This window comes from Patagioenas fasciata, chromosome 7 (assembly GCF_037038585.1).
Source record: "Patagioenas fasciata isolate bPatFas1 chromosome 7, bPatFas1.hap1, whole genome shotgun sequence".
Taxonomy (NCBI): Eukaryota; Metazoa; Chordata; class Aves; order Columbiformes; family Columbidae; genus Patagioenas; species Patagioenas fasciata.
In genome coordinates, this window is record NC_092526.1 from 578,492 (window position 1) to 596,555 (window position 18,064).

The following is an 18,064-nucleotide window of genomic DNA, read 5'->3' on the forward strand; positions in this document are numbered from 1 at the left end:
TCAAGATATGATGCAAAATATAGATCGCTGGCTTTGCTGGCATTCTCTAGAGGTTACATAGAGTTAGTATGTTCTTCTCAGATAAGCATAAGCAACATCCGTAGCTTAACTGCTTTTTTTATTTCTTTATCACAGGTGAGCTGTGAAGTGTTAAATGGAAACTCCATTTGGCACGGGGCTGCCTGAGTGGTGCAGGAGTTGCAGCCAGGCTCAGGTCTCTCACTGGGGCTGGTGCAGGTTGAGGTGACTCTTACACTGCGGTGGTGCGATTCTTTGTAAAGTTGTGCTGGCGGCAATCACAGCACACAAGGCTCTATGAGAAGCCGTTGATGTGTTTGAAAAAATAAATTCAGTATCTTTAATTTTCTTTATGGCCATAGATTTAATTGCCCTGGGCAATGCTTGACATCTCAATAAAAGAACACTTCAGTATTTTGCTCACTGTTACTGTATGTACCGTTTTAAAATTCTTTAACTTCATTGAATTTATTTTTCAATACCCATATGTATAGCTAGATCCGTATCTAATACCCATATTTATGCCATATTTATAGTTAAACTTGGTATAGAAACCTTTAGATCATGAGCGTCTAAATCTTGCTGTGAGAGCTTGTTTGCAGTGATACTACTACAAACAATTAAGTACAACATACATTGCTTTTTAAAATTATTTCAAGACTACTGTGAAGAGTTTGCTGATAACTCCTTGTCTCTGCAGAAGGTTTTTCTGATTTGATGGTTTGATAAGAGTGCTTTTTTTTGTAAGATGAGTAGCCATAAGAGGCGAGATGAATGAAATGCTGCTGAAGTTTTGATGTGTTTTTTTCTTAAAGGAGAGAGTTGTGTCCATGTGTCTGATTAGGAAACCGTGGCTGTACTGATCGTGCCAAGCCCAGCTTGCAGAGCCCTGACTCTGGGTGTGCTGTGGGTGCAGAGCCCCTCGCGCTGGCACCAGGCGCATCCCAGGAGTGGGTTTGCTGGTGCGCACGCAACCTGCCAGGGTTCGTGGTTGTTCTGGTAACGCTTTCTGCGGGTTTTGTTCTCCTAGTTTCTTTTTTTCGTTTCTTGAGCTGAGTGTGAAAAATGGCTGCAGCATATTTATAACATTGTTATTAGAAGCTTACTTTTTGTTCTGTTCCTTGATTTGTTCCTTCAGTCACGTTTCTTTGGTGCGTTCCCTGGGTTTCTTGTTTCCTGCTGCTGTGCTTCCGAGAGAGGGAGAAGTAATGGACGATCCATTCCCGCCCCTTGCATAGTTCCTCTAGTATGCAAATGGTCTCTTTCCTCATTCCATGCTGCAGTCCCAGCCCTTGTGCTGTTGTTTAGGGCACCGTGGCAGTTTCGCTTGCATCAACCTGCTGTGTAGTAGGTTGGCTGTATTTACCCCTTGAAGAGATTCTGCCTTCTGTCAGTGGACCCAAGACTTGAGTTGCTTAGGAGCAGCAGGATTTGCTTTCACTAGTCAAGGGCTGTTTTGTGGGGAGTTGTTTGTTGGTTGAGAGGTGGTGGTTATTTTAATTTTCATAGTAGCCAGGGGCCCCCTTCAGTTCTACTGTGAGAATCTGGTTTTAAACTGGAGCTTGTTGAACTTAGTGTTTGGAAAAATTATGGGTAGGAAACAACCACCTTTTCTCACTGGATTGCTGCCATGTATCTGGTCCATATGTAACTAATACTTTTCAGGAGCAAAAATGTTAGGCAGTTTAAAAAAAAAGGCTTTTTTTTGTTTGTTTTCCACTTTTAAAATTGTGTTCAGTAAGTTAATTTTGTTCATTTTGGAATATCTTTAGATTTCTTTAATTGTGCTTTTTTGGAGATTGATGTTTGAATTCTGAACACAGCAATAAGCATTTTATTTTCTCAGTTTCAGGGTTTTCCAGGATTGGTTCAGGTTATTATTTCATAGCACTTTCTCATACCAAAACAACTTTTAGAGCAGTTTGTTCTGGGGTATGTACATAAGCATCATTTAAAAGACAATACAATAGTTTTGTTGGGCTTGGCTTAAAAAGAAGGCAACGAAGTACGGCATTGTGTAACATTGTGAAAAGATTTCCTTTGTGGTTCAGTTATTTGTTTCCTGCTGCCTCGCTAGCTGTGTTAATTACGGCAGGTGTAATTAGCAGTGCATGCCCAGCAGCCGGCTGGTCTGTGGTGGGGTCCCCGGTCCGTGCGTGTCGGGGTCCCCGGTCCGTGCGTGTCGGGGTCCCCGCCGGCCGGTCCGTGCGTGTCGGGTGGGATCCCCGGCCGGTCCGTGCGTGTTGGGTGGGATCCCCGGCCGGTCCGTGCGTGTTGGGTGGGATCCCCGGCCGGTCCGTGCGTGTTGGGTGGGATCCCCGGCCGGTCCGTGCGTGTTGGGTGGGATCTCCGTCCGGTCCGTGCCTGTTGGGATCTCCGTCCGGTCCGTGCCTGTTGGGATCTCCGGCCGGTCCGTGCCTGTTGGGATCTCCGGCCGGTCCGTGCCTGTTGGGATCTCCGGCCGGTCCGTGCCTGTTGGGATCTCCGGCCGGTCCGTGCCTGTTGGGATCTCCGGCCGGTCCGTGCCTGTTGGGATCCCTGCTTCCCTGGCTGTTTCCCAGGAAGCCGGGCTGTCCCTGCAGGAAGCGCCGTTTGACCCTGGGCAGGATCTCATTACAATAATTGCTAATCTCTGAATGAGACGGCCATGTTTGGTGTGGAACACGCAGGGAGGCTGTGCTGGATTTGAGATGCTTCCTCCAGTCCAGTTTGTAAACGCTCGCTTGAATTTTGTTTTCGGGGTAACTCTTGACAGCAGACATCTGGTGACCTTCGGGCTCGGCAGAGCCGGGCCATGGTAGCACGAGCTCTTTCTTCTTGCCTGAAAGAAAGAAAGAAGAAAACAAGAGCAAAGCCCCGGCTGTTGTTTGGGAGTGCTGTCACTGCTCGGTGGCGACAGGATAATGGCTCCTTGTGATTAAGTCGCGCTGCACAGTAAGCCGCACTGTTCGTGTTCTGCTCCCTTCCCTCCCCTCTGTGCCCCGCGATCGCAGTTTGGAATGGTTAGAGCTTCAGCGCAGAATATACAGAGTTGCAACTTTGAATTTTTCGGTATTCTAAGACAGGCAACTGCTGCTTTTTTGTGATACTTGTCTGATAGTAGTAATGAGCAAATATCTGATTTGCATGAGATTTAAAACAAATTAAAGTCTGTTTAGGTGTTAGAGAGCTAGTATTAACTTTATGAACGATTCTGGTGAATACTCGCTGGACAAATACAGTGACATAAAATGCACGTGTTTCATTTTATGGCTTATCACTCGCACAACTGTTTCATGTCCAATGAACTTAAGTTTTCAAATAAAACAAACCAGCTGTTTCGTCAGCTTTTCTTACAGGTGCAGTAACTGATTTGGTGTTTGGATGTTTGTTGCAGCTGCTGTGTTTGTCCTCCGGGTGGTTGCTGGGCTCTTGCTGGCAGGGCTGGGTGCTGTGGCGGCTGTCACGGGGTGCACAGCTCCGGTTCCTGTTGCTCCAGAGTGTCAGTGGTAACAGGTTTCATGCTGTGAAGCGATGGCTGCAGTGAGTTTTGGGGCTCACGCTGCTCTGCTAAATGGGTGTGCAATGAGTTGTGGTTGTTGTTTTGTTTTGCTTTTTTAAGATTGGTCTTATCTTGAACCAGCATAAATGTAATAGAATTTGCAATAGTGTTGTATGTACCGTGATAAGCATTACTGAAGTTCTATACCAGCTAATACCAATGCATGTTCTTGATTATTTGAGGGAAGTCTAGAAAGGTGTGAAGTCAAATTTTGCCATTCCAATATAAACTTGTATTAAACTAATATTGTGCTCTCGGTACCAAAGACTTCTTGGCCTTTTTTTGGGTGAGCTGTTTAGAGTCTGAAAAACACCTATTGAGAATTCCCTTACTGTGGAAATAGAATGACTTACGTCCTGTTACTAAATGAAACTGTATCCACTGTGTTAACAGATACTTGAATCAAAAATGAAATCTGGAGAAAAGTTATGGCTCAGATAAAAGAAATAAATATTTTCATAATAGATAGTTAATATATATTTTCAAATTTAATAGCCATTATTAAAGAACTTGTGAGGTAAACAGCATATACAAGGGATCTGTGGTTGTTCCCACTGTGGTAGAACAGGCGAGGAGCACAGACTGTTCCCAGCGTGGGGCGGCAGCTGGTGTTGGGGACCCGTGGGCTGCTGTTCCTGTGGGCTGTTGCCCGTGGGCACGGGGCTGGCTGGAGGGGAGCGGGGCAGGGCAGGCGCCGTGGGGAAGGGAAGAAGGAGGATCCAACCTACGTTAATTTGTTAAACAGCTCCTCTTTTCAACGGGCGGTGGAGACATGGTATTTGGAAACTGTTGATCTGCACTGTTTTTTCCCCCAAATACTCGGGCGCGTGTTGTGGGGATTACTGAGGAGCCAGCGCCAGTCAGCGTCCTCGGGGAAACTCTGAGCTCCTCGTGTCGGTGTCGGCCGCACAGGGGAGGTTCCAGGCGTGCTGTGCTGCCCCTTACCAGCCCCGGAACACCGGGTGTTTGATTTGGAACAGCAGTGACCTGGAGTACTAGTCCATACTAATCCCTCTTACAAAACAAGACTCCTTTTTTTAAGAAAATACTGAATTGCTCCTCTCACAAGATAAAACTTCGTATAAGCAAACCAGGCGTATCATCTCCCAGCAGGCCGGCAGTCTGCACTGTCGAGCTGGCTTCTTGTACCCCTGCTCAGTTTTTGTCCTGTGTCTTGCAGTCCTGGTGTTTTAAAAATGTGTCCCTCACTATTTTTAATCTTTTTACATACTCCGTGTCTATAGAGCCTCTTAAGCTCAGGGCTCAGTGCCTCACAGCTGAGTTTCATTGTTTAAAGCTTCAGTTCAGCTCATGTAGCAGAGCCGGGTTCCTGTAGAACAGGAGGGACAGCCCTGGTGGTGCTGCTGGACAATGGTTTACGGGAGTACCGTGTATCATTGTTAATCTTTATATGATAACCAAGCTTTGCTAAGGAAACAGCACCTGGTGCAGCTAAAATGGACTCCTGTATTTTAACTGGTGTCCTGTAATCATGTAGGAAAATGTAATGTTTAGCATGTGGCTTTGTTAGAAGCCTGAAATCTAGATAGGTATTCTGACACGTACGTTTGTTTTTGTAGATGGAAATACGGACGGTTTGTTGTCTGCTTTCTCTGCAGTGTGTGGAAACAGAAACGCAACCTGTCAGGTGTTTTAATGTCTAACCACTTCTTTCAGGTGTGTCAGTAACACTGGGATGTCAGTTTTGCACCTCTCTGGTTTTGTGGATGAAGTCAGCGAGGATAGTCTGACATGGTAAGATCTGCCATGGCTTCTGTTCAGGCTCGGGTTTATTTCTTTGTATCTTAAGAACCCAAATATTATTCCTGCTAGTTACTCTGTTTAGGTAAACTTAAGTGGACTGTTTTGTTTTAGTTGGTTTTGTTTTGCTTAATTATTATTTTTTTTCAAAGATCATAATGCCTTAAAAGTGTAAGAAACAATGAACAAATAACATAAGAAAGATACTTGGAAGTAAGGGCGGATGCCAGTGGTGAAGCTGCCGTAAATGGACGGCTGGCACAGCACAGAATCCTGCTAGGACTGGGCTGGTTTTGCAGAGAACTGCGTGAGTGGAGCAATGGGGAGATGTGGAGACCATTCCTCTGTGTCTCAGCCTTGCTGATCAGGCGTTAGTGGGAACCATTGCATTCCTGGTCCTGACAGCACAAGGGGCTTTAGGAGATCAAAACAGAGGAATTACCATTCCTTGATGATAAGTTTTTAGTCAAGGTGCCAAAACTTTCAGGCTTTCCTCACTGAAGCAGGAATATTTATCTCTGAGGAAAAAGCAGTATGTAGAGGGAAGATAAACTCTTTTGTTAGGCATCTATTTAGGTCCGTACTTATTGGAGACAAAGGCACTTTCAGGACATTAGTGTCACAGGCACTTTAGTGAAATGACTGTATGTGCACTATGGAACCTTTTCTGTTTTCAGTTGCCCTCTGTACACAGATGCCCGTCCCCGCACCCGTAATCCAGCCTGTGGACACCTGTGCCTGCAGGCGGTTCTAGGCGGTGTGTCTGCAGCGAGGCGCTGCGAGAGCCAGCCCGGTGCGTCGTACACACAGAGCTCTCTGGCACCCCGATGGTCCAGAGGTGTCCGGCAGACTAGAAAAGGAGATGGTGTCAGAAATTGGCTGGATCACCGTGACTTTAAAATAGCGTTAGTTCAGTAAAAGATACGTATCTTAATCTAGTGTACGGCCCTGTTAAACAGGTTTGCGTCACTGGGGAAGAAGTTTTCGGTGCTTTTACCAGTCAGGCATTGGAGCTGTTTTTTCACAGCTGGCCTGCGTATCCGATGGAAGTGAACAGCTCAGGAGCCCCTGGCGTTAGTGGAACAAGGGAAGGCATTTACCACAGGGCAATGTTCTTCTCTTTGCTCTGTATTCTTACTGGACTATGATTTTATTGCATACTTGAAGTTGGAGTGAAAACGGTAACAGAGAAGTTCGGTTAGCTGTTTGTACATTAAAGTACAAAAAGATCAATTAATGTGGTTCTTGGCAGCAAGTCCCAAGTGCTCAGTGATGTGAGGCCCAGGACCTTCTCTGGAGCTGCCAGTGTAGATCTGTCTGCTGCTGCGGGGGTGCTTGTGTCCTTAAAGCGGGGATGGTGAGAACGCTCCTGGTTTTAGTGGGTTCCTCTGCCACGGGTTCGCAGGCGCTCCCTTCCTCTGCCTTCCTGTTACAGTCCACTCAAGCAGTTCTGTGTCAGTGGTGTTATTTCAGCACTCAGGTTTTGGTACTTCAAAGACCTGCTTGAGAAGTGTATCGGAAGAGACTGAGCTGCTCCGCTTCCCTGGTCATCCCCATACCTTTATTTCTAAAATGACACTACTGTTCATTGTCCCTTCTTGGTAGGTGAGGAAAAAGGAAATAATATACTTTCATGAGTTCTAAATGCATGTCTTCACCTCTGTGAAATAAATAGGTATTTTGTGCATAAGTAGGGCATAGTTGATGCAATAAACAGTGAGCTGTTACAGCCCTGGTTGAACTTGGCCTGGCACTAGAAAGGGGGCTATAAAGGGTTTGGGGTATAATGCATGATTGTGCCCTGTGCCTCGCACAGTGTTGCTGACAGTAATGGATCGTTGGGGTCTTTGTAGTTGGTCTGATACTTGTGAAGCACGGGCCAATCTTGCTGTTGATTTACTAAAATAAGTTTTGCTGTGGTGGTTGATTTACTAAAAGGAGTTCTGTTACGGTGGCTTTCTTCCCTAGAGAGTTCTAGGTAATGTGCTTAATGTAAATTATCAAAAGTGACATAATTACAGTGAAGTTCTGCAGAACTTGAATTACTTAGTACTCAACCTGGCCTCTAAGATTTGTACAGCATTTGAGCCATGTAAAGTGACTGTCACTGATTATATTGACACTTGTATTTGAGTTTAAAAACCTCAGGTGTGTAAAGCACCGTAGCTGCAGGGTGTGCGTGTGGGAGGGTCTGACCAGGCTGTGCCACCGGAGCAGGAGCGTCATTGGGAGCCTCCCGTGCCCACAGCTCGTCTGCCGTGAGCTGCCCCGTTCCCGGCTGTCGTGCTCAGGGCACCTGTTTGTGCGGTTCTTGGCACATCGCTGCTTTCACCCCTGCTCCCCTGGTTCCGCGGCCTTTGTGACAGGCGGCGCGGAACCCGGGCTGCGTTCACCCCAGTGCCCGCTCGGCCTCACCTCCCGTGAGGGTCACCCCAGTGCCCGCTCGGCCTCACCTCCCGTGAGGGTCACCCCAGTGCCCGCTCGGCCTCACCTCCCGTGAGGGTCACCCCAGTGCCCGCTCGGCCTCACCTCCCGTGAGGGTCACCCCAGTGCCCGCTCGGCCTCACCTCCCGTGAGGGTCACCCCAGTGCCCGCTCGGCCTCACCTCCCGTGAGGGTCACCCCAGTGCCCGCTCGGCCTCACCTCCCGTGAGGGTCACCCCAGTGCCCGCTCGGCCTCACCTCCTGTGAGGGTCACCCCAGTGCCCGCTCGGCATCACCTCCCGCTCGGGGTCACCCCAGTGCCCGCTCGGCCTCACCTCCTGCTCGGGGTCACCCCAGTGCCTGCTCGGTGTCACCCCCATGAGGGTCACCCCAGCGCCCGCTCGGCGTCGCCTCCCGTGCTGACGCGGCGTGTCTGCCCCGCCGAGGGCACGGAGCCGGGCGAGCTTTGCTCCGTGCCCTGCAGCTGTTGAGGCGGGGGTGAGCTCTGCCGCGCTGCTCTGAGCCGCGGGGCTGCTCCCCTCGCAGCCGTGACGCCCTGAGCACCACAGCGCTCGCTTCCGCTCGAGAGACGCCCACGGGCAGCAGCATGGGTCAGTATGGCTGAATACCTGACTGCGAGACGAGAACACCCGATGTTGTAGGAGCCTCTTGCAGTCGGCCGACAAAGAGTCGTTACAAATGTCACCTGGTCATTGAAGAAGACTGAAGTATTTTTGTGCCCCATCACTTTCCGCTTCTTTTTCACCGTGTTAGGGGTAGTAATTGAACTGATGCAGCAATACTTGGGAGTGTAGAGATTACAGTGCAAGCTGGAGGTAAGTCTGCTGGTTAGAGTGTTTCAAGACCCACTTTATCTAGGACTTGTGCATCTCAACTGTCGTTGACAGGATGCCATTACATACTATCATCTCTTGAGGGGAGTTATTTGTTATTACCTGTTTAAGAATGTATTTTTTTGTTAGTGTACATTTCATCAGAGTTTTTGAGCATGGAATTGGTAGGTAATTTAGTTTAAAGAAATTTCTTGTTGTTAAATGTGAAAATGACTAGATTGTTGTTTCCTATAGTAAGCCTTTACCTCTTCTTAGTGTACTTACTCAACATTAGTAATCTTATTTTCAGAAAAGGCATAGTTTTCCTTGGGTAAAGCTGCCCATACCTCCCTTTGTTCCTTTTATAGAGACATTGCTTTCTGTTTTCACTGGATTCAGTTACATTCATGATCATTATTCACTATGGGAAATTCTGGGAAAATCGCTGGAGTTTTGAGCAAAGCATTGAGAGGAACTGACATGAATTACTGTACCCAGATAATTTAAAAAGCCTTTTTTTCCCCCTAGTTTTACTTATTCAATTTACAAATATGAGAATTTAAAAACCAGTCATAAAAGTTCGTAAGTATTGACCGGCAAAATACACTGAAGTGGAGCAAATGCCTAATTTATACTGGAGGTTAAAAAGAATATGGATCTGCTGTAACTGGCGTGGACTTGTCACAGAACACATGAGGTCTACAGCGTAATAATTGTTGCCGATCCTGACTAATGGCTGTTCTGGGGTTCTCTCTTGTGAAGTCAGCCGCCTGCTCTGGGTAGAGCAGTGAACTAGCTCAGCCTCATCGACAGTCGGCTTCGTTTGAAAGCAAAAGTGTGTGTGTCTTTAGGAAAAGAACATAATTTCTTCAGTTCAGAATCATTTAGGAACAGTGATATTGCAATTTTCTGTTAATCCCTTTAAACAAGCTTCATTAAAGGTTGAGAAAGGGCCCCCCCTTGGCAACCCCCCTCCCCAAATAAAAAGAGAGGGAGAGGAAGAGGAAGAGGAGCCTTAAAAGGGCAGTCTATTACTGTTTGTGCAGTTCTTACCTGATGCTGTATTACAGTTCAAACATGCGGCGTTTGGTGGTTAAAAGCTTGCAAGCACAGATAAAGTTATTTCTGTATTGAAAAGTATTGAATTACCAAGGATATGACACAAATGGGGATTGCTTATAGTTGATTCTTAACTGTGCTTATTTGTGAAACACGTTAAATTGAAGACTTATTTTAATGCCATATTATGATGCACAACATGGCAGCAATTTTCTTTAGAAATTGGAGAGTTCTGGATGTTTGTGTTGGGAAACGTACGAAAATACAACATTTCAATCTTGAGTGCTGAATGCAGTGCATTAAAGCTTAGAAACACCTTCCCTTTTATGAGTGATTACTGTAATAATACCGTTACGATGTGCTTCTCATGTCCCTTATGCCATGTGTATATACAGTAAAATCGCCATGGCCATACACAACAACGAATGCTAAAACACAGCAAAACCATAGGTCTTTGTACCAGGGCTGCCTGTTGGCCTCCCCTAAGTTCAGTCATCCATAGTGTCTGGAGAATGGGCTTCGTTGTGTTCATTGGGGTCTATTTATCCACCTCTACATTTATACAAAAGATAGCAGGTTTTTTGTAGTGTGAAACGATGCATGTTTGCAGACACTACAGACTTAAATCCACAGATGCAGCCTTAAATCATAATCGCGTGTGAAAGGGATTTTTATTAATTATTATCCTTAGGAATAATTATAGCATATAATGGACATAATTGAGCATTTGAAGTCTGCAGTACATACGGTGTTTTTCAGTGGTCTGCTTCCACTGAGTAGCAGTTTAGCTGAGTTATAATATATCACTAAAATCAATGAGGTATTCTTCAACTGTGAATAAAAAATGTTTTATTGGAGAAAAGGTTGTATTTAACAGTCCTGAATTAAAAATTTAAAATGTTTAATAATATTTTGCCTTGGTAAGTTATCTGAAGGGAAATGGTTTTCATGTTTTTTACTATTACTCTGAAAGCACATAGCCCTTGTATTTATACAATCTCGTCATAATTGCTGGCTCTTTTCCTAAACGAAGAGCCGGGATGTGGAGTTCTGGCGTGACGACAGGGTCTGTGGAGCCGGGATAGGTCGGGTCCTGCAGCCCCGGGCACCTCGTTTGCTGCCTCTGACGGACATTTCTCCTCTCTCTGGCAGATATGGAGTCTGCGGAGCGGTTGGCGTCACCGCCGGTCTCCTCCGCGGCAGCTGCTTCCACTCCAGCGCCTTCTACCCCGCCGGTGGCTTCAGCCGTGGCGAAAGGCGGCCTGTCCTCTGGGGCTGCGGCACTGGGCGCCGCCATCAGCACCTGTGGTAAGAACGGCTCCGTTACATATTGCAGCGTGATCTTCCTGTTTGTCAGCACTTGCAGTTATCGGTACAAGTCGCGTATATGGTGATCCACCGCTTCCAGAGCAAACGTGGTTCTTGCAGCAGGGCGAGCGAGCGTGTGTTCTCCAAACCGAACAACTCTTGTGCCCTGGCACTGTAGAACAGTCGATTCTCAGTGCCCCGCTACAGCCAGCATCTGCTCATCTGCGGCTGTCTTGGGATGAGAGAGAAACCAGAACGCCTGCATACCTAGAATTATTTATTGTAGTTACTCTGAGATCAGCCAGAAGAGTTCTTAGCTAAAACAAACCAGATAACAATGTGTTTTGGTTTTCAGTACCCCACTACAAATTCAGCTCCAAAAGATTTCTGTGTCTGTGTTAATTAGCCAGTGCCATGTTAAATGGTCGCTCCCAGAATGTAGCGGGAGTTAATTTAGAAATGGCTATAAATGTTCGGTCCCAAACAGAGGGTTTGTGTGACTCACTTAGCTCTGCTCACTCTCTTTACTTTGTGGATACTACAGCAAGTAATGTTGTGTCTCCTGTAACATCGTGTGTATGTATAGGATATAGATTTGGTCTATCAAGATACTGGAAGACTAAAGCAGATGAGTAAGGTAGTAAAGATAATGAACTGTCAGATCCTTTCTTCATTAGAAAATCCCGGTAGTCCTTTTCTTAAATAGGTTTTAGGATTTTATTCTCAACTTCTATTTAAAAACAAAAGGCAAAAAAGCAGCTTTACTTCTGGCCGGTAGCTGATAGTTATAAAGACTGATCGTAATTCCCAGGATTCCCAGTTTGTTACCATTTAGGTTTTTTCAGTGGTCGCATCCTTTGCCTGGCTGCATCTAGTCTTTATATATACGTGTGTGTATAATATATATCTTTTTCTCAAGGACACTTTGTACTCATAGAAACGAGCTGGCATGTGGTTTGCTGTCAGTGCTGTCCATCAGTCTCGTTCACGGGTCGGTCCGTTTCTGGGCCTGACGCAGCGCGCTGTGGCGGCTGTGGACCCGCTGCCCCGGGGAAACGGCTCACGAATCTGTGCAGCAGCCCAGGGCTGGCCCGGGGGGGACAACGGCTGAATTTACGTGATACTCTGAACTCGAGATAGACCGGTATCCTGGCCGGTTCCTGAACTGAGATGTTACTCACTTCTGTGGTATTTAAATAGAAAACATTATGACAATGTCTGTCTATCTCAATCTGATAATTAAATTATCTTCACATTTAAAAATGCATTTCTCTAACATCTAGTAAAATGATCAAGAATGAACAATTTTTCTTGCCAAGAGAAGGTTAAGGCATCTTAATCTATGCATTAAATTGGAGAGGCTCCTTTTATTCCGATTCATCTATTTATTTTCAGTGCAGCAATCAATAGTCTATTAAGTCGCCTCCACCACAGACCTGATTGCCTGCCCTGCGGGTCCCGTGGTGCGCGGGGCGGTGGGGCTGGGGGTTCGTGCTTTGCCAGGAGAGTGCACTGCAGATGAATCATTTTGGCATATTCCCAGGTCAAATAGACAAAGCACCTGTGTGAAACCATTATGAAATACATCACATACCATTAGTTTAATTGGTTAGTGCCACACTAGTTTCTGAATAATTGAGGCATTCCAATCAAGAAAACAGATACTTCACTTGCTTCTTATTCACCAATCACTAAAAATAAGGCGGCACATTGGAGAAGCAAATCGAATCTGGAAAGAGGTTTAGATTCCTCCTCATGAGAATGTTAGCAGCTTTGTAGGAATAGTAATCAATGGCCTTTTCTCACATGAGTAGGTGATACAATAGTTCAGTGTTTGTCTTTATGAGGGGCAATAATACCAGCATGTGAAACTGTCCAAAGTTGAACAAAAGATTCTTGTTGGCTTAGTGTTATCAGACTTGAAGGGTCTTTTATTTTTAATTTTCAAAAAAAAAGAAGTTCATTAACTTTCTATGAAACTATTTTAAAAAATAAGTCTTTTTTTCTGAACCGGAAGCTGCGTGTGTGAAATCAAAAACGTTCAGTGTTTTCTGAGCAACGATCTCCTCAAGCGAAACCCGGGAGGATTTTAAAATCATGGACATAATGCACAAAGTCACAGGATTGTCTGAATTTTAAAAGTGTCGTTTTCCACTTGATTTTCTGATTTGTAGTGACAAGATTGAGATGGAAGATTTTATTTTTTCTCAACACTAGCTATTTTTTGATATCTTGGTCTTTATAGAAGAACGGCAACGTAGCTCCTTAAATACATGTTGAGAAGGATCAGGTTTAGTGCCTGTATAAAGACGCTGCCTCTGCGGCGGTCTTGCAGTCCTGGGCTTTGCCGAGGCTGGTGGGTGTTCACTGACTCTAAATCCTGCTCAGCTATATGGTTTAATATATAAAATAGGACAAGTCCTGTACTTATGGCACAGCTTTCGTAATGTACAAACTTTATATTGCCATTTTAAGAAACGAAGCGTGCCAGTGGGCCAGACCGCAGGCCTTGCTCTTGCTCAGCTGGTTGCAGGGACACTGTGCAAAACTGCTTGTCCTGAATGGATGCCGCGACTTAGTCTGTGTTTTAGGGTTCAGAAAGAATCATCATTGCACTTAAGCCCTAAAGAAATCAGTTTCAAGAGAAGGAAAAGGTCAGTCTCAGGAGTGAGAAGAGACGTTCGCACCCCCTAGTCCGTCCTGTAACTTGTGTGGATTGTGCCTTCCAGTGTTTCCAGTGTTAAGTGCTGCCTAATGAAGTTTTTGCTGTAAGACAGGAGAGCATACTCACAAATCTGGTACTGTAAGCATAAACAAGGCCAAAAAAAAAGCCCTGTGTTTTTGATCTTGTTTAATGAGTGGGGCACAGCAGAGCGGGGAGGGCCCCGCTCACCCGAGGGGCCGCGCGGCCCGGGCGCCGTGACCAGCGCGCCCGCCCCAGCTGTTTGCTGTTTGGTGTTTGCTGCCGGGTTTGTGTAGGCCCAGCCTGTGTTTCCAGCCCTTGGCACAATGGCCTTGATGTGTCATGTTGCTGGTCCTTCTGCTTCTGGTAATGTGATAGAACTTGTGTTGTGATTGGTGGGTGGGAAGAGTTACTTTTAAGAGAAGAAATTTTTCTTTCCTCACAGAATATTGCTGCATTTCTTTTTTCAGACACACATTTTCTTTCTCTCACACAGAGGATCTTTGTTCCTTTTAGATGGATTTGAAAGTGTCTTCTTTAATTACGCTTTGTGGGCTATTTTCAGTCGTTGACTAACAAAGGTGTTAGGTTGTAGGTACCGCAGTAGCTCTGATAAGAGGGCCCGTGTGTTGAAGGAGTTCCCTGCGGACCCGCGCGAGTTCCCTGCAGACCCACACGAGTTCCCTGCGGACCCGCGCGCTGGTCCTGGGCCCCGGTTGAAGCACAGAAACCTGTGACAAGAGCAGTGCACTGGATACTGCCTGTTCAGGCTTAGCTGTGCCTTGTTAAATATATAGTTGGTTTGGTCTTGCAGAATTTCAAGAATCTGCAGGAAAGAATTACGTAAGGGTTGCATAAATATTCTATAGTTGCTGCTACAGTAAAGAACTTCAAAAATTGAAAGTTGTAGGGACCATATCAACTCCTTTGAAGTTTATTTTCCTGGAAAACAAAAATCAATAACCATTTAATATGAAAGTTTAAAACAGTAACAAAATTAAAAGGAGTATTATAATGTTTTTAAAATAAGAAATCTTTATTCCTCGCTCAACATCTTGAATTTCTGTAACAAAGCAGCACAGACCAGCCCTGCTTCTGGTTGTGAAACAACCACGATGATGGGGATTTACAGGAAAGCAGCAGAGCCCGCCTCTCTCTGCGGCAGCGCCAGCCTGCGGGGGGAACGGCTCGGGGCGGCTGCCGTTCCGCGCGGAACCCGGCGCTCGTGGCAGCGCGGCGGGGGGGTCTGGTGCAGGGGGCCTGCGAACGTTCCGGGACAGCAGCGGTCATTGAAGCGTTGGGTTTTTGTAGTTGTGGTGCAGGAAGACTGGGGTAAGAATGGGTGCTCGCAGTGACCTGTGAGTACTGATACTGAAGACCAACAGGTTCATTTTGGGGCGATCACTGTCACCTAGCTTTCCATTAAGTATTTATTTTCAGAATGCGTTTAAATGAAGCTGCATTGAAATCTTTGTAAGAATGGCTTTAATGACTGAAGACCAGAGTTGCTGTGGGAAATTCGTGTCATTTAAAGTTCCAAAGTGTTGCATTTTCTTCTTACTCCCAGATTTAGTGAATCTGCTCTAGATGATGCACAGCAACATGTTTACAGGAGCATTTCAGTGTGTCATTAGAAGAGCTGAGGTTTGTTGTTGTTTCCTCCCGTGCAGAATGGTGGCGAGCAGCGGACGCGCACTCTCGTCCTGGGGCAGCTTTTTTCCCGCCGCTCTTGGGAATTCCACCGCTGTTTGCACCTCCCGCACAGAACCACGATTCTGCCTCGTTCCACCCCAGAGCCACAGGGAAAAGTAGTCGGAGCAGTACAGAGAAAGGTAATGGCTAAAGTTGTATAGGGAATAACTGTATTGAACTTCTGCACGTGCGTATAGATGTGAATTTGAGCTTTACCTTTCATTGTTCTTCCCGTTCCTAAACAGTTCTTTAAAAATTGCTTCTGTTAGCTAAGCATGAGGCATGAAAGTATGGACGTTCAACAACAAAATACTCCTTCTACCAAGCTTTTCTTTTAAAGTTTGTGGTTTTATTTAGGAGGCCTTGTACTTCCATAGTGACCGCCGTTCCTCTGCGCATAAGAAGCAGGCATCAGGTAGTTGTTTGTTGGGGGCATGAAGGGAAGGGCGGCTACGGCTATGGGATCTCAGTGAAAATAGTTCAGTGACATTAGAACGTTTTCTTACATTTCAAACCAGTATCTTATGTAGTGGTATTGCACACGTTTTGGGGATGCCGGAGACGTGTGTTTGATGTCTGATGTTAGGATTGTTCAGCGGAGAGGAGGCGGCAGGGGGACCTTGTTGGTGTCCTGCTGAGGGGCTGATGGCTTCGTGCCGATGTCCGGTGATGGGACGCCAGGACACGGCATGGAGCTGCAGTGGGGAACGTCACACTGGGTGCTGGGAGCGTGTCTCTCACTGAGGGGGTGAGCGACTCCCCGGGACGTGGTCCCGGAGCCGGCCGCGCTCTTAGGTCTGGGGTTTAACTTCTGAGTGTCCTGTGTGGAGCCGGGAGCTGGGCTTGGTGATATCTGTGGATCCCTTCCCGCTCAGGATCTTCTGTTCTGTGATTCTATGATGAATGAGCAAAGCTTTTTTAATACTTTTGGTAGGTTTTGGGACCTGATATGTGTTTCAGAATCAATCTGATAATAGACCTGGGACTGCAGAGCAGCAAGTCTGTGTGAATAGGGGTAATTTTCTTAGGAAACAACTCTCTTCTTGACAGATTAGTGAACTTGAAAGCAGATATTTATTCCAATAGCATTCCTGCAATTCTCCGCCTCTTGTTACACACGGCAAAACTCATACCATATCTTGGGCTTCACGGCTTTTCTTTGGAGCTGATTCATACTTTGAAATTGGAAACAAGTTATTCTGTGAGATATTTACTGGAATGTATACTTTTTGTATCTTCTTTCTTTGAAATCTTATTATGCCTCTGACTAAACTCAAGGATAGTTTGGACTTAAAAATGGATGAATTCAGGGTTTTTTTGGTATTCTTACAGCGTTAAATGTGTTTGTCCTCTGCCCTGCATGTTTTAATTAAAATGGCTCCATGAGCAAATCGAAGTGGTTCTTGGAAGGCATGTTTTTAGTATATGTCAGTATCTTGTTACGTGTTTATGGAAGCTGGTGTGACTGGAACATCTCAGTATCTGCGGCTTCAGGGTTTTTCAAGTGTCAATTTGTAATCTGTCACCCTAAGGTATAAATGGATCGCTGAACGGGAGCAGCACCACTGCAGCGTCTGCTGTCGGCACATCTGTGCTGTCCACCAGCATTGCAACATCTGCAGGACCAGTGAAAGCTGCAGCCGCAGGGGCAGGGGGCCGCAAATACAACCAGGAGCAGAGCAAAGTTCAGCTCTTGGATGCCAGAGCTGACAAAATCAAAGATAAGGTAAATATACAGAAAAAACCTTAAGATTCAGATGAAAACTTGACATGGTAAGTGCTCTGATTATGCATACAGCAGCATTTTAAAATGTTTCTCCCAGTACAAAATGTTTCGGGTTTTTCCTATTATTGGTTGTTAAAGCAAGATCTGTACCCTTCTCTTTAGTCTTCTGCAAGACAGTCAGTTGTGTTCAAGGATTGAAGATTACTCTGAAGTCTTACTGTGTTTTAAAGATTATGCATGATAATACGATATAACAAGTTAAAACTGAACCATTAATAGAGATTTCTCTCCCTGGTAGAAGCCCAGAAAAAAGGCAGTGGAAAGCTCTAGTAACAGTGACAGCGATTCGGGCTCCTCGTCAGACACCTCGAGCGAAGGCATAAGCAGCAGTGACTCCGACGATCTGGAGGAGGACGAGGAGGAGGATCAGAGTGCTGAGGAGAGTGAGGATGATGAATCTGACTCTGAAAACGAAGCACATCACAAAACCAAGAACAAGGTACGACACCTCGCTCTGCTGCTTGCGGTCTGGTCGCTGGACGCTGGTTATGAAAAGCCCACCTGCTCATGTTTGTACCAGTGAGCAACTATTTAACTGCATATTAATGAATGCTAAGAATTTTGTTTCGCCTCAGGCTTTTCTGGGTTTTTTTTTCTTCCCTTGCGTGCGTGCATGTGTGTGTTTTGTTGTTCTCTAGGAGTTTAACGGTTGGTAGACTGTTACGTTTGTTATAGTGGGAAATAGAAAGAAAGGAAGTGCTGTGTGCTGGTAGTGTGTTGGAAATGGTCTTTCTGTGGATAATGCTTTGGCAGTTGCTTTTTTTCTAGAAATAGGAAATCAAGGTCGGAATCTTGAGTTTCCTCTTAGCTTTACAGTCAAAAATATGTTTTAAAACAACCATAGTTTAGTACTTCTTCTCTACTAAACAGTATCTTTGCAGGCTGAAACTATCTGTGGAAAAAGATCCCTAAACAGTAAATCTATGACAAGATTGATTTTAAAATTATTATTTTTCGTCC

At 45.6% G+C, this 18,064-nt stretch overlaps 1 protein-coding gene across 20 annotated transcripts in view; it reads left to right on the top strand.

The window, feature by feature from the left end:
* BAZ2B (bromodomain adjacent to zinc finger domain 2B) overlaps positions 1-18,064 on the top strand; it is a 97,729-nt gene that overhangs the window by 34,631 nt on the left and 45,034 nt on the right. For 17 of the 20 annotated variants that reach the window (XM_065841552.2, XM_065841562.2, XM_065841555.2 and 14 more), the window contains 4 exons: positions 10,788-10,943; positions 15,297-15,458; positions 16,851-17,044; positions 17,343-17,543. In XM_065841552.2, the coding sequence (XP_065697624.1) occupies positions 10,790-10,943; positions 15,297-15,458; positions 16,851-17,044; positions 17,343-17,543 (711 nt within the window). In that variant the 5' untranslated portion in view covers positions 10,788-10,789. Of the gene's footprint in view, positions 1-2,666; positions 2,953-5,236; positions 5,315-10,787; positions 10,944-15,296; positions 15,459-16,850; positions 17,045-17,342; positions 17,544-18,064 lie in introns of those variants that run through there. The other 3 variants (XM_071810627.1, XM_065841553.2, XM_071810628.1) reach the window with 3 other exon arrangements.